At 37.2% G+C, this 12,343-nt stretch overlaps 1 protein-coding gene across 4 annotated transcripts in view; it reads right to left on the bottom strand.

Annotated features, from left to right (window-relative positions):
• Positions 1-1,119: 1,119 nt before the first annotated feature.
• kcnip4a (potassium voltage-gated channel interacting protein 4a) overlaps positions 1,120-12,343 on the bottom strand; it is a 234,547-nt gene continuing 223,323 nt past the window's right edge. For all 4 annotated transcript variants that reach the window (XM_030162140.1, XM_030162143.1, XM_030162142.1 and 1 more), the window contains 6 exons: positions 6,873-6,942; positions 6,302-6,372; positions 4,784-4,891; positions 3,096-3,200; positions 2,928-2,990; positions 1,120-2,840 (listed from right to left, as the gene is read on the bottom strand). In XM_030162140.1, coding sequence (XP_030018000.1) covers positions 2,793-2,840; positions 2,928-2,990; positions 3,096-3,200; positions 4,784-4,891; positions 6,302-6,372; positions 6,873-6,942 — 465 coding nt within the window. In that variant the 3' untranslated portion in view covers positions 1,120-2,792. The remainder of the gene's footprint in view (positions 2,841-2,927; positions 2,991-3,095; positions 3,201-4,783; positions 4,892-6,301; positions 6,373-6,872; positions 6,943-12,343) is intronic.

The following is a 12,343-nucleotide window of genomic DNA, read 5'->3' as shown; positions in this document are numbered from 1 at the left end:
CAACATCTTTATATAGATATACAACAAGGGACAGAGATTTTACTAGACTGAAAATAAAGAATAGTCTATCTAATTAGCCATCTCTTTATACAATAACAGTTGTAGTCTATAAAACTGGCTACAATAAGCATTACAGTCTTCAATTATAGCATCATACTGGATTTACTGCTTATTTTTATTGGAGTTATTACTTTCTTTACTTTATGTATTTGATAAATATGGTATGATGATGTGTATTTATCCTACAAAAAGTCTTTGTATGTCAAATACACGTTTTACATATATTACAGTCTGCCTTAAGTTGATGTAGTAGGTGTGATCCTAAAGGTGCACGACTCACATTATTTGGTTTGTATGCAAACATATCTCAGGTAATTTGAGTACCTTACTGTTTTATGTTGAAAACATTGATTTGAACTGAACTGGAAAGATGGATGGTTGTTTTTTTGGGGTTTTTTTTTTTTTTTTTTTTTGGTAGACTTGTGCCACATATGTTTTATTCCAAAATCGGGAAATTTAAAAAAAAAAAAAAAATTGTCTGAATTAAACTCTTAACTATAACTGTTGTCCTTTTTTATTTATTCTGTGGGCTTATGCTGTGGACAGGACATAACATTTAACACAGATATTGCATGTGATAAGAAAATATACTCGGCTATACATGTGACATCTGGTATTTGGTTAATTTGGTTCAATTTTTACAAACTAGAGCTAAAGTACGTAATATTTTAACATAATGCACATCACTGTATGCAACATTCTAGTTTGGCAATTGTTGCAGTTAATCAAATTTAGGAATGATTGAATAGTTCATTCCTGTCTGTCACCATAAGGGGGCATCAGATGATTATTTTTCAATCACAGCCACTACAGAGCAATATACTGTTTGATCAGCATTCAAAGTTTGAGGTGTATAGTTTCTCATTTTTACTCGTGATTACTTTTTGGAGTTTTGAATATTAGTTATCAGAGAAAATGTTAGAAATACGTCTTCATTTGCAGAAAATAAGTCTGTGCATCCACAGACGTGGTCCATTTTTCTCCATATAATAGTTTCTTTTTCCTGATTTCTAGGAATAAAAACTCAGAGCACAAAGTCACACAACGGACAAAAAAAAAGACAGGTTTGAAGCTTCTTCTTGATGGAAATATACAGATTACATCTGGTAACATGGTTGAAAATATTACAAATTAGCAAAATTCAGCTTTTTATTGACTAAATTAATGGAGACCAACATGCATCACTGAGGAGATATGTTTGTTGTGACGACAGCCTTGAAAGTAAAACTACGTTGTTCAATTCTGCAAAGTCCAAGTCAGGTTTTCAGCTGGTTCTGAAGATACGTCCTGTGCCCATGTCGTCATAAAACAAAACCAAACAGAACGTTGAAACACTTACTTTCATCGCTTCCACACACTGCTCTCCATTCATTTCCAGTGAGCGACAGGAAGCCAGTAAGTGAGACTTGTACCCAGCATGCCTTGTGTTTGCTCACATTTGGGGCCAATCAATGCTTCAATTGCACGCAACAGGAACCACTCAGGCTGAATGGGAGCGGGCAGCTGGACTTAAGCCCATAGGACGAAGACGAAGAGGACGAGGAGGAGGAGGAAAACAGCAGGGAGCAGTTTAGCCAAAAAGATGACTATAATACAAAGTTACATCATGTATATCAACAAACCTCAGCGCCCATCCTTATTAAAAACAGTGAATTATATGAACAAATCTAAAGACCTGAAATTCACTCGAGAGCGAATTTTCATTTAATACTGTACAACTGACAATCCTTTGTACAATGAGCATAATACGATATAAATAATCTCAAACACTGCCCTTAGTGTAAACTTCTAAACAGTGCCTCAAAACAAAAATAAAAACATATCGATAGACGGTTTACTTTACAGGGAAAAGACATGAATGAAATACACTGAAAGCAGCATTTATCTTATGACAAAGATTTCATCGTCTAATGTTATACTCGTGGTAAATATAGCTACCTGTGTGCTTCTGTAGACAAACCATCAATATCATGGTCCGATTTGACATCAATACAATCCTTGTGTTGTTTCTTTATGGTTGGCAAGTAAACATGAACAAAGTCGAAAAGGTTCTCATAGAGTTCTTATCTATCATATGATCTGTTTATATACAATTTAAAATGGTACAATATTGTTTCCTAAATTCTTCCTTTTAAAGACCACAATGATAAACTAAGTCGAGGTGGGAACACTCTGGAGCCAAGAGCCAGTTTGCACTAAAAAGTATCTGGAATGTGGATAAAAGACATGTGGAGATATTTTGTAGTTGGGTTTTTGAAGCGATAAAAAGTCACAGTGATTTCACTTGGCAGTAAATTAAAGGAGTCCAGGCTGCAGACGAGATAGAAGAAACAGTTTTCTTCAGAGAACTGTTATTCCCTGTGTGTCGATGCTGTAGTGCCACAGACAATGCAGTACTTGGTGTTCAGCAAATAGTCACACTCCAGAGAAAAAAAAAAAAAAAGCTGAAAATCAACCTTGAAGTTGATTACTTTTATTTTTAAGAATTCAGCCTGTAGCTGGAAAACACTTTTTTTTTAAAATTTTTTATTTGGATCAAACGTTTCGGGGACAGTTAACTCCAGAGTGTTCCACCCATATTGCCTACTCCTACCTGCGGCCCACAGTAATGAACAATGTTTTATTTATGGTCAAAAGTCTGCATAGCACACTGTACACAGTATGAGTCCAAGTCAGTTATTGGGCCAAGCTAAAGATGAAGTTCTTCCACAGCCTCCGCCGTCAGCCAAAAGTTAAAGAACATTTTCAAAGAGGTGCATTGATCGCATGATGTTTTCATCCTGCAGACAGAAAGGAACAACATAATGAGACACTAAGTATGCCAACGGCAGCAGCAGGAGGTGTTGTTTTTGGGGTATCCAGCTTACATTTTGGCAGCAGTCGATGAATTCGTCTATGGTTACCACTCCGTCTTTATTCTTATCCATCTTCTGTTGGAGGCAGGAAGAGGAGGAAATGTGAGGAAAATGAACAGGGCATCTCAAAGTCTCTTCACTGGTGATTTATAGTGTGAGGGCTGCCAGCTGAACACTTGCCTGAAAGAATACTTCTACATGCTGACGAGGCGTCTCCTCTTTGAGGACGGGGTATGTGCACTTGCCCATCATGTCGTAGATGGCCTTCATGATGTCCAACATTTCCTGCAACACCGAGAGTTGGCCTCAAAAGGATCGGTTCAGTTAAATTATGAAAACAGAAACAAACTGGTCGGTATTTTTTGATGAATGACATAATCATGTCAGAGAACAGCACAAATGCAATTTTATTACCTAAATGTACCGCCCTTTTAGATTTGACATAATCATCAGGTCAATGTGGACTCATCAGACCACATGACCTCGTTCCATTGACACCCAGTCCAATCTTTATGCTCTCTATCAAACTGATGGATATTAACACGAGAAGCTCCTCACTGCATCAGTTAAAGGGTTAAAGAACTTGCTGCAGCAGAAAAAAAACAATTATCACTGCAGTCTTCTACCTAACTGCCAAGTTACATCCAGGTGGTAACTATTTATTTATTTATTTATTTATTATAATTTCATTTTTTCATTTGGGAAAATACTTTACAAGAGAGTAAAACTAAAAAACAACGAAGCACATTTGTATATCATGTCTGAAAAATCAACAATGGTAAAACATGAAATGTAATTTAAACACATTCCATATAAGTACTCTGTTTAAAAAAAACAACTCTTCCCTTGTTTTGTGTTATATTTTGTTAAATAACATACATTAGAACAAAAAGATGTCACATTTTCCCCCTGATTTTTGCTATTCTTATTTCAAAATCCACACAAGTTTCAACTCCAGTACATTCAACAAGTACAAATATAACTCGTCATTTCCAGTTAAGTTCAATCTGGCCTCAGTGGGGTGACATATACAATCCAATTTGACAACATTTCCATACATTTGTCCTGCTTAATTTTTAATGAAAAGACAGTTTCTCCATTAGATTTCATAGATTGCTTTTAACTAATCTTCAAGTTGCGGTGTATCTGGTTGTTGCCACTTCCTTATCAGAGCTTTTTTCCTCCAATAAGTAGAACTCTCATAGAATATTTGTCTCTTTTAGTTTGAATGTTCTGTGTCATGACCCCCATATACAATGTCAAAGCATTAAATGGGATTGTGGTCTTAAATATAGATGCCAAACAATTGTGAGTGCTCTTCCAGAATGATTTCAGTTTTGGATGTTCCCAAAATAGATGGTAGTGATTAGCTACAGCTGATCCACATAACCTCCAACAGTTAGTTCCCACCCCTTGATGTATTTTCTAAGCAGGAGTAATAAAAAAAACAAACAAACAAACAAAAAAACCCTTACAATATTTTTGCACCCAAATTCCCTGACTATTATTTTTAATCACTCAAATATGCTCTTGGGAGCCATCTATCCAATCCAATCCAACTTTATTTATAAAGCACTTTAAAACAACCACAGTGGAACCAAAGTGCTGTAGAGAAAAATAAATAAAAAACAAAATAACAGAGTAAAATACAAGAATGGATTAAAAGACATAGAACAACTGTAAAGAAAAAAAAAATAAATAAAAATACAGAAGAATAGATAAAACCTAACTAAAGGAATAAAATACAAGAATAAATAAAATACAAGAATATTATCTAATGGCCACGGGGGCCTTAAAAGCATGTACCGATCAATTCATTGTTGCTGCACTAATCCATACAGATAATTGTGCTTGGAGAGCTCCGTTACCTCTTTAGTGATATATCCGTCTTTGTTGATATCATACAGGTTGAAGGCCCAGTTGAGTTTTTCCTGGACTGTGCCTCGCAGAAGGATTGAAAGACCCATGACAAAATCCTGCAGGCGAGAAAACACAATTTGCACTATGAATAATCAGCTTTTGTCCTCATTTCCTTTTTGCTGTAAACATACACAACTAGATACAACTATTTCCACCTTGCAAATTAAATAACCAACGTACTTCTGCTGATTTCATACATCAAATCCCGTACGGTGATATGATGTCAGGCATTAATGAAACCCAAGTGATGAAACAGCAAGGCCGCAAACACCATAAATCAAAAATACCTCATTATTCAAATGATTAGCCGACTTATAATCTGAGTCAGCCCCCAGGGAGTCCGTGTACTTCTACAACAGAACAGACGGCACAGTAGCCGGAGAAGCTCTGGTTTGGAGTAATGACAGCTTTTCTGTCCTAATAAGCAAATGCATGCCCTTCATAAATATTTATCACATGTTGATAGCCCCCTCAGTTAGACCTGCTTGGACTAAATTAAAATGATTGGGGTTGCAGGTTATGTAATGCTCCAGTGCAAAATCTCCAGGGGGTGGAGTGTGTAAACTTTGCAAATATTAAGCCTAATATACTGCTTTATAAGATATGAGTGCAGGCCGGAACTCTTTTTATTTGATCCCTTAGAGATGTCAAACTTTACTAGAATCAAGTATTGAAAGTTTGAATAGAATGTGGGTCTGTTGTACTTGACAGCTGCAGCAGATCACGACGGACGTCAGATGCCAAATAATTACAGAAAAGTTTTGTGCACCAAATGTTTAGCTCTTATTTTTAACCAGTATGCTGCTATAAAATGCATCCTATATCCTATCTGTTCTACATAACTCTCAACTATAGTATAGAGTTACTTTTTGTATATTTTTTAGTATATTTTCAGAAGTTCTAGTCGTACTTTAGTAGCACATTTGAATTAATATTTTATTCTGAAGCCTTTGCACAGTCCTACTTTTTCTTAATATTCTGTGATATTTTTTATTCTATTTTTTTTATACAGTTCCTTTTGCGCTCCGTGTTTTGCTGCAAAATTGAACTGAGCTGCTAAACTGATTTTCATTGTTCCCATGACAGTGACAAAAAGATCTATTCTATTCTATTCTTAAATGTAGAAAATCTTTTCTCAAGTTTCTTCCATGTATTTTCATTTTATTTAGGCCACAGATAATGAGTCAGCTCCTAGATTTTTTTGTCTGTTTCGTAGATGAACGATCTTTCAAGAAAATGTGAAGCTTTTTAACTTGCAAAACAGTCATATTTATATGTATTATTTCTATGGATCTCTAAAACTAACACAAAAGAAAACAATGGGAAGTGCGCTAGCGGCATGTTGTAGTAGAAAACCAACTCAAGCGCTCAGTGACAAAAATAAACAACATAAGCCAGTGTTTTCGACACTAATAAATCTAACCCTGGTGACAGCACCAGTAGTTTAAGTGATGGTGTTTGCTTACCACAAAACTCACAGACCCGTTGTGATCTGTGTCGAATGCATTGAACAGGAAATGTGCATATGTTGAAGCATCTAGGGAGAGAACACACACATGAAAAGAGAAATCTGTCACGATAGATGTCCGTTAACTCCATACTGATTCAAAGAACGCTTCGCTGTTTTTTTTTGCACTTCAAAGCATGAAAAAAATAGAGGCATAGTGTTTTTTTTCATGCTAATATAGAGAGGCAGTATGCTCAAAGCTTAGACTTTTGTCATTGTTTCCTTCACTATTATATCTAGTGCTCTGCCTTTCTTCTTACTTCACAGATATATCAAAGCCTCCTAATGTGTTCACTGTTGTTCCTCGGGTAATCTTTGCATAATAATGAGAGCTAACGTTCAGCGTCTCCAGGCTGCATATATACCAAAGCACTTTTTTTCCTCCCTCTCCTGCTCTACTACTACATTTTCTACGATCAAAGGGTAATTTCTTTTGTGGACTCAGTGGCCACAAGATACTACGCTGCCTCGCAGAAAAGGTGAGAAGCGGTAGTGAGAAGTAATACAAGCTGAGAAAACATGATACGAACCTCCCTGCGGGAAGAACTGTGCGTAGATGTCTTTAAAAGTGTCCTCATTGACGACTCCACTGGGGCATTCCTGAAAGACCAATGAACAAATGAATGGAATCAGGAAAGTCATTAATCAGCATCCTCACCTTAATATATTTATCATCAATTGCTGCCATTGGCTGTTTATTTTAAAATGCATCCAATACCTAATTATGTATGATCCTATTCTACAAATACAAGGCCATTAATTGTTTTTCCTCAATATCTTCTGAAATGTTGCTTATTGATAGTAAGCAAGAATGCTGATATGCATGAATTATGATCTTAACACGCTTTCCTCAGTAAAGGGTTTTCACCACAGTACAGGAACAATGATCAGTAGCCTTCCTAATAGGTTGATGTGCATTCTTAACCTACAGGCTGCTTCGTCTAGTTGCCTTTTTAGTAAATCCATTACAGCAGATATCGACTGCAATTAAGATTCAAACTACTAGTGAACAAGTGGTGCTAGGCACAACAAACCCCACCCCTCGCACATATTTCGCCCATTATAAGTAAATAGTAAGACTTCAAAAAATCCTAAAAAATGTGAACTTTGACCTACTTTTCCCAAAATATAATAAGAGCTATTCTGGGTCACTGGTGATCTATAAACCCAATTTGGTATGACTTGAACTAGTAGTTTTACTGCTAAAACCTTAACAAACAAACAAACCGAACCAAAAACAATACCCCTTGCCTCCCCTTCAGGGGGTGGGGTAATAAATTATGTGCAAGACCTCAGTTTAGAATGGGACAGATCTGAGCTACAATTTAATGTAGAGTTATTTGGACATGTTTAGTTTTGTTGCCTCAGAATATATATTTGTTAAACATGCAGAAGCCAAAATCAGGCAAAAATAAGTAGTGCCAGGCACAACAAACCCCGCCCCTTGCACGTATTTTATCTTATTTTGGCATCGATCCAGCTGATGTCATCATGTCTGTGCATGTACTGATGTCAGTATATCAATAGCCTCTATATATGTGTCAAATTTGACGCAAATTGAAACAAAATTGATGTTTTTATAGACATTTGAAATTTCACCCATTATAAGCAAATGGGGAAAAAAAGATTTTAAAAAATTCGTAAAAAATTTTAACTTTGACCTACTTTTCCCAAAATGTAATGACCTCTATTTTTGGTCACTGGCAATCTGTAAACCCAATTTGGTAAGAATTCAACCAACAGTTTAACTGCTAAAGTGTTAAACAAAGAAACAAACAAACAAAAAGAAACAAACCAAACCAAAAACAATACCCCCTGCCTCCCCTTCAGGGTTCAAAAAGAATTTCACAATGCACACATTCCACACAAAAAAGCCTGAGTGTAGAGTACGTTCATGCAGAATAATCCATGAGAAAGTGCTTCATAAAAAGCCAATATGTTACTAATTTTCGTGCCCGTAAGAAACTAGTTCATGGTGAATGTGTGTACCTTGAAATCAAGGGCTTACTGTGTTTGAAAGTCAAAACTTAAAAGCACCAGAACTGGGATGAATTTAATAGGACGATCTGAACCCCAAAGCCCACATACAGCGCGGTGAAATCACACCAGATACAGAGCTGCCGTCCACAGTCACCCACCTGTTACTGTCTGCTCACATTCAGTCGCATAAAAACACCCTGTATGCTCTTACATAACAGCTCCAAGAGGCACTGGTTAGTCTCTTTTCTAAGATGTGCTGGATGACCTTGCTCTGAGTAGTGGTGTAATAAAGATAGACAGTTTTGCAGGTCCAATTTGTGCTCACTGCGTGGCTGGGTGTTACACGGTCTGGCAGGATATTGAATTCTGGAGCAGAGGAAATGCCCCCATACAGCATAGAGCCAATATCAAAACCAGGAGGCGTATGTTTCTGTTTTTTATTCCATGAGAAAATCAACCATGCCTGCCAAGGAGGTCATTGAAGGGAATCAAAGATAAAGAACAGATTGTACCATGTATGCGGTTGATAAAATGCCACAAACATCCCATGATACAGAACACAAACAAGGGAATGAAAATAGTCAGGGAAAAGGAACGAAATAGTGAAATAAATCTGACAAACGACGGTAAATCTGGAGAAATGTTTAAACTAAAGGCCAGACAGATGTGCTCCATGGAAGAGGGGAACTGCTGTTTTCCTCTGTGTGCAGAAGAAGAGAATCACACTGGGTTTCCTTCCTCCCATGGCCACGTCTGATCATTAGTCTTTGGGAAACAGAGGTGTGGGGGTGAGAATATAAGGATGAAACCCCCTTTCTTGCTTCAAACAGGCTCCATTCGTTTCAAGGTAAGAGGATGCTGTGAGGTTCTCTGCACGACTCCCCAGACACTTTTCCTCTGTTGTCATGCAGACACAGTTTGATTTCATGTGGGTTGAGACGAGGTCAAGAATTTTGGGGAAGTTAGGCAGACACAATCGGAGCGAGTCTGTTAAAACGTGGCAATTTCCGACCTGATTAAGCTTTAGCGTCTGAGGAGGGTGACGCAGCTCACACTGTTGTGAAGAATGGGTGGGATTAAATAAGTTAGACTTCCTCCCACTCCTTTTCAAATGTGCAAATGAAGTCATAGTTTGTTTTCATTATATGTACAGGTTTTTGTTTTTTTGTTTTTTTACCTCTGCCAAGGAGGTTATGTTTTCAACGGCGTTTGTCTGTTTGTCTGTCTGTTAGCAAGATAACTGAAAAAGTTATGGAACGATTTTGATGAAGTTTTCAGGAAATGTTGATAGTGGCACAAGGAACAAATGATTCAATTTTGGTGGTGATCGGGGGGGGGTCTGCCTTGGTGGAGGTCTGCGCCGTCCGAGTTTTGTAGTTTTAAATATATATTTATTCATTTTTTAAAAAAAACAACAAACATAAAACAGCCCGCCTCCCTCCCACACATCAATGAATTTACAGCAACACAGTCCTGACAACAATCAATTAATATGCTGACCAAGAGAGTGGACCACATCAGTCCAGTTCTGAGGTCTCTACACTGGCTCCCTGTCTCTCAGAGAATAGACTTTAAAATTCTCTTACTAGCATATAAAACACTGAATAGTTTAGGCCCAAAATACATCAGAGACCTTCTAGTCCAGTATGAACCATCCAGACCACTCAGGTCATCTGGTGCAGGTCTGCTCTGTGTTCCACAAGTCAGAACTAAACATGGAGAATCAGTGTTCAGTTTCTATGCTCCGTATATCTGGAACAAACTACCAGAAAATATCAGGTCTGTTGAGAGTCTGGGTTCTTTTAAGTCCAGGTTAAAGACTCACCTGTTCACTGCTGCCTTTGACTAAAAGGCTTTTGACTTTTTAAATTTTATATTCTCTTTCAAAACTCTGCGCTGCAACTCTTACTTTAATATGTGTGTGTTTTTATATTTTTGGATTTTATGTGTTGTTTTCTTACTTGCTGTTTTTAATCACCTTTGACATGTTTCTTTTATAATGTTTTAAATGTGTTTCTTTTTCCCTGTCGTTGTATTTCAATGTCCTGTGTGAAGCACCCTGAATTGCCTTGTTGCTGAAATGTGCTACACAAATAAACTTGCCTTGCCTTCCAAATTAGTAATCGTATATCAAATAAAAGAAAGGAAAGTGTATGTAATGCAGCCAACGGCAAGGTCAATCACTCACATCAGTCGCCTCATTGAAGAAATTTTAACCCAGGGTCCCATATCTGGTTAAACACTTTGCCTCCATCATCATTATAATCCCTTAGTCTTTCCAGATGTAGCATGTTTGCCAGTTCCCCCCTCCAAAGGTCAAACATGGGCACTGAGTCACTCTTCCACGTTCTCAGGATCAACTTTTTAGCAATCATCATACCAAACAAAACAGCAATTTTCTCATATTTATTGGCTGATGGTAAAGCACTAGAAGCCCCAATGATAGGTTTTTGTTTTGTTTTCTTATAATCTGTGTCATTTGTAAAGACTAAGTAGGATTACTGTTTTGTTGCATATTAGAAATAAACTAAACATTGTATGAATCCAAATGACGCTGCATGTAAATAACAACTTGGTGGACTAGAAACTGAAGTAATCATCAATGAGGCATACGCTAGCAATATATTTGCTTTGTTTGTCTTTTTTTCTTGATTTTTAATGTGAAAAAAAAACAAGATAAAATGAAATGCGGATTTCTCATTAAAAAAAAAATAAAAAAAAATCAAACATGACGTCGAGCTCACAGAGGGGTCCTTGAACATCAAATGCATTGACTTTAAAGTCTGCACCACGGTATCTACTTTCATTTGACACCAACGGTTTCTCTTTAATGTTTAGTGGAGCTTCTGTTCACTAAAGCAATGTTTATGTTCTACAACTTTGCAGCGACGGAGCTGTCAACAGTCGACCTTACGCTAAAGTAGCACGAGGAAGAGTCAAGCAATTAAGTGTTTAAAGAGGGGAAGGGGGACGGTAAAAAAAAAAAAAAGAAAGAAAAAAATCACTTTACCTCTTTGTGTGCTCGTCTGTGTGTCTGTACACAGATGGGCAATTACAACTGTCAACACTAATAGTGCACTGATTAAGCCTGACAGTAATATATGAATGGCTCGGCTCCAAATGAGCTTCCTCTTCTACGTCTAACCTCGGTAACTCATCCTCTTCAAACCTGGAGGAAAATTAAAGGTCAGTGAAAGTCGTTGACGGCTGTGTGAGCATCACACTCGAGGTGGGATTCGTCTGTACTTTATCATCTTGTTTCAGTCTCACGATGACACTGAGAAAAGAGAAGGTTTTTGATTGAGAGAGAGAGTTATCATCTCTGTGATTCAATTGGAAGCTCAGTGGCCTTAAAGTCCTGCTGGCTGAACTCTGATTTTACACAGCAACAAGCCAGGATTGCATTCACACACTGTTCCTCACATACACCATCAAACCAGTGATCCTTTAACACCTACTTCCAACTGTAAAGTCTGGATTTGTATTATTGTCAGGATTTTTAAAGTGTAACATTGGTTCACATAACATGTTATTCATTATGTAACATTAACCCATAAAGACCCAATGTTACTTTTGTGGCAGCTCCCAAATGAATTTTTCTCGATATTTCAAATTTTATTCTAATATTAACCTCTGTATTTTGCATTTTTTTCAGTGTAAATCATGTATTTTTCTATATTTAATTCACTGATCATGTAGATTTCCATAAAAGCTCAGAGTAAAGTTGAGGGTTATCAGAGAAAACTGAAGAAAAAGTGACTTTTTTCAGCAAAAATATCCATAACTGAGGGTAAAAAATGTCTCCATCCACTGTCATTGATCCAAATGAATCAATGTTGTAGAGCACAGGTGTCAAACATGCGGACCAGGGGCCAAATCTGGCCCGCCAAAGGGTCCAGTCTGTCCCTTGAGATGAATTTGTGAAATGCAAAAATTACACTAAGATATGAACAGTCCTTTTAGTTCAGGTTCCACATTCAGACCAATTCAATCTCAAGTGGGCAGGACCAGTCAAATACTA

Source organism: Sphaeramia orbicularis, chromosome 18 (genome assembly GCF_902148855.1).
Source record: "Sphaeramia orbicularis chromosome 18, fSphaOr1.1, whole genome shotgun sequence".
NCBI classification, from domain to species: domain Eukaryota; kingdom Metazoa; phylum Chordata; class Actinopteri; order Kurtiformes; family Apogonidae; genus Sphaeramia; species Sphaeramia orbicularis.
The sequence above is the reverse complement of the archived record's forward strand: the minus strand, read 5'-3'. Positions and strand labels throughout refer to the sequence as shown.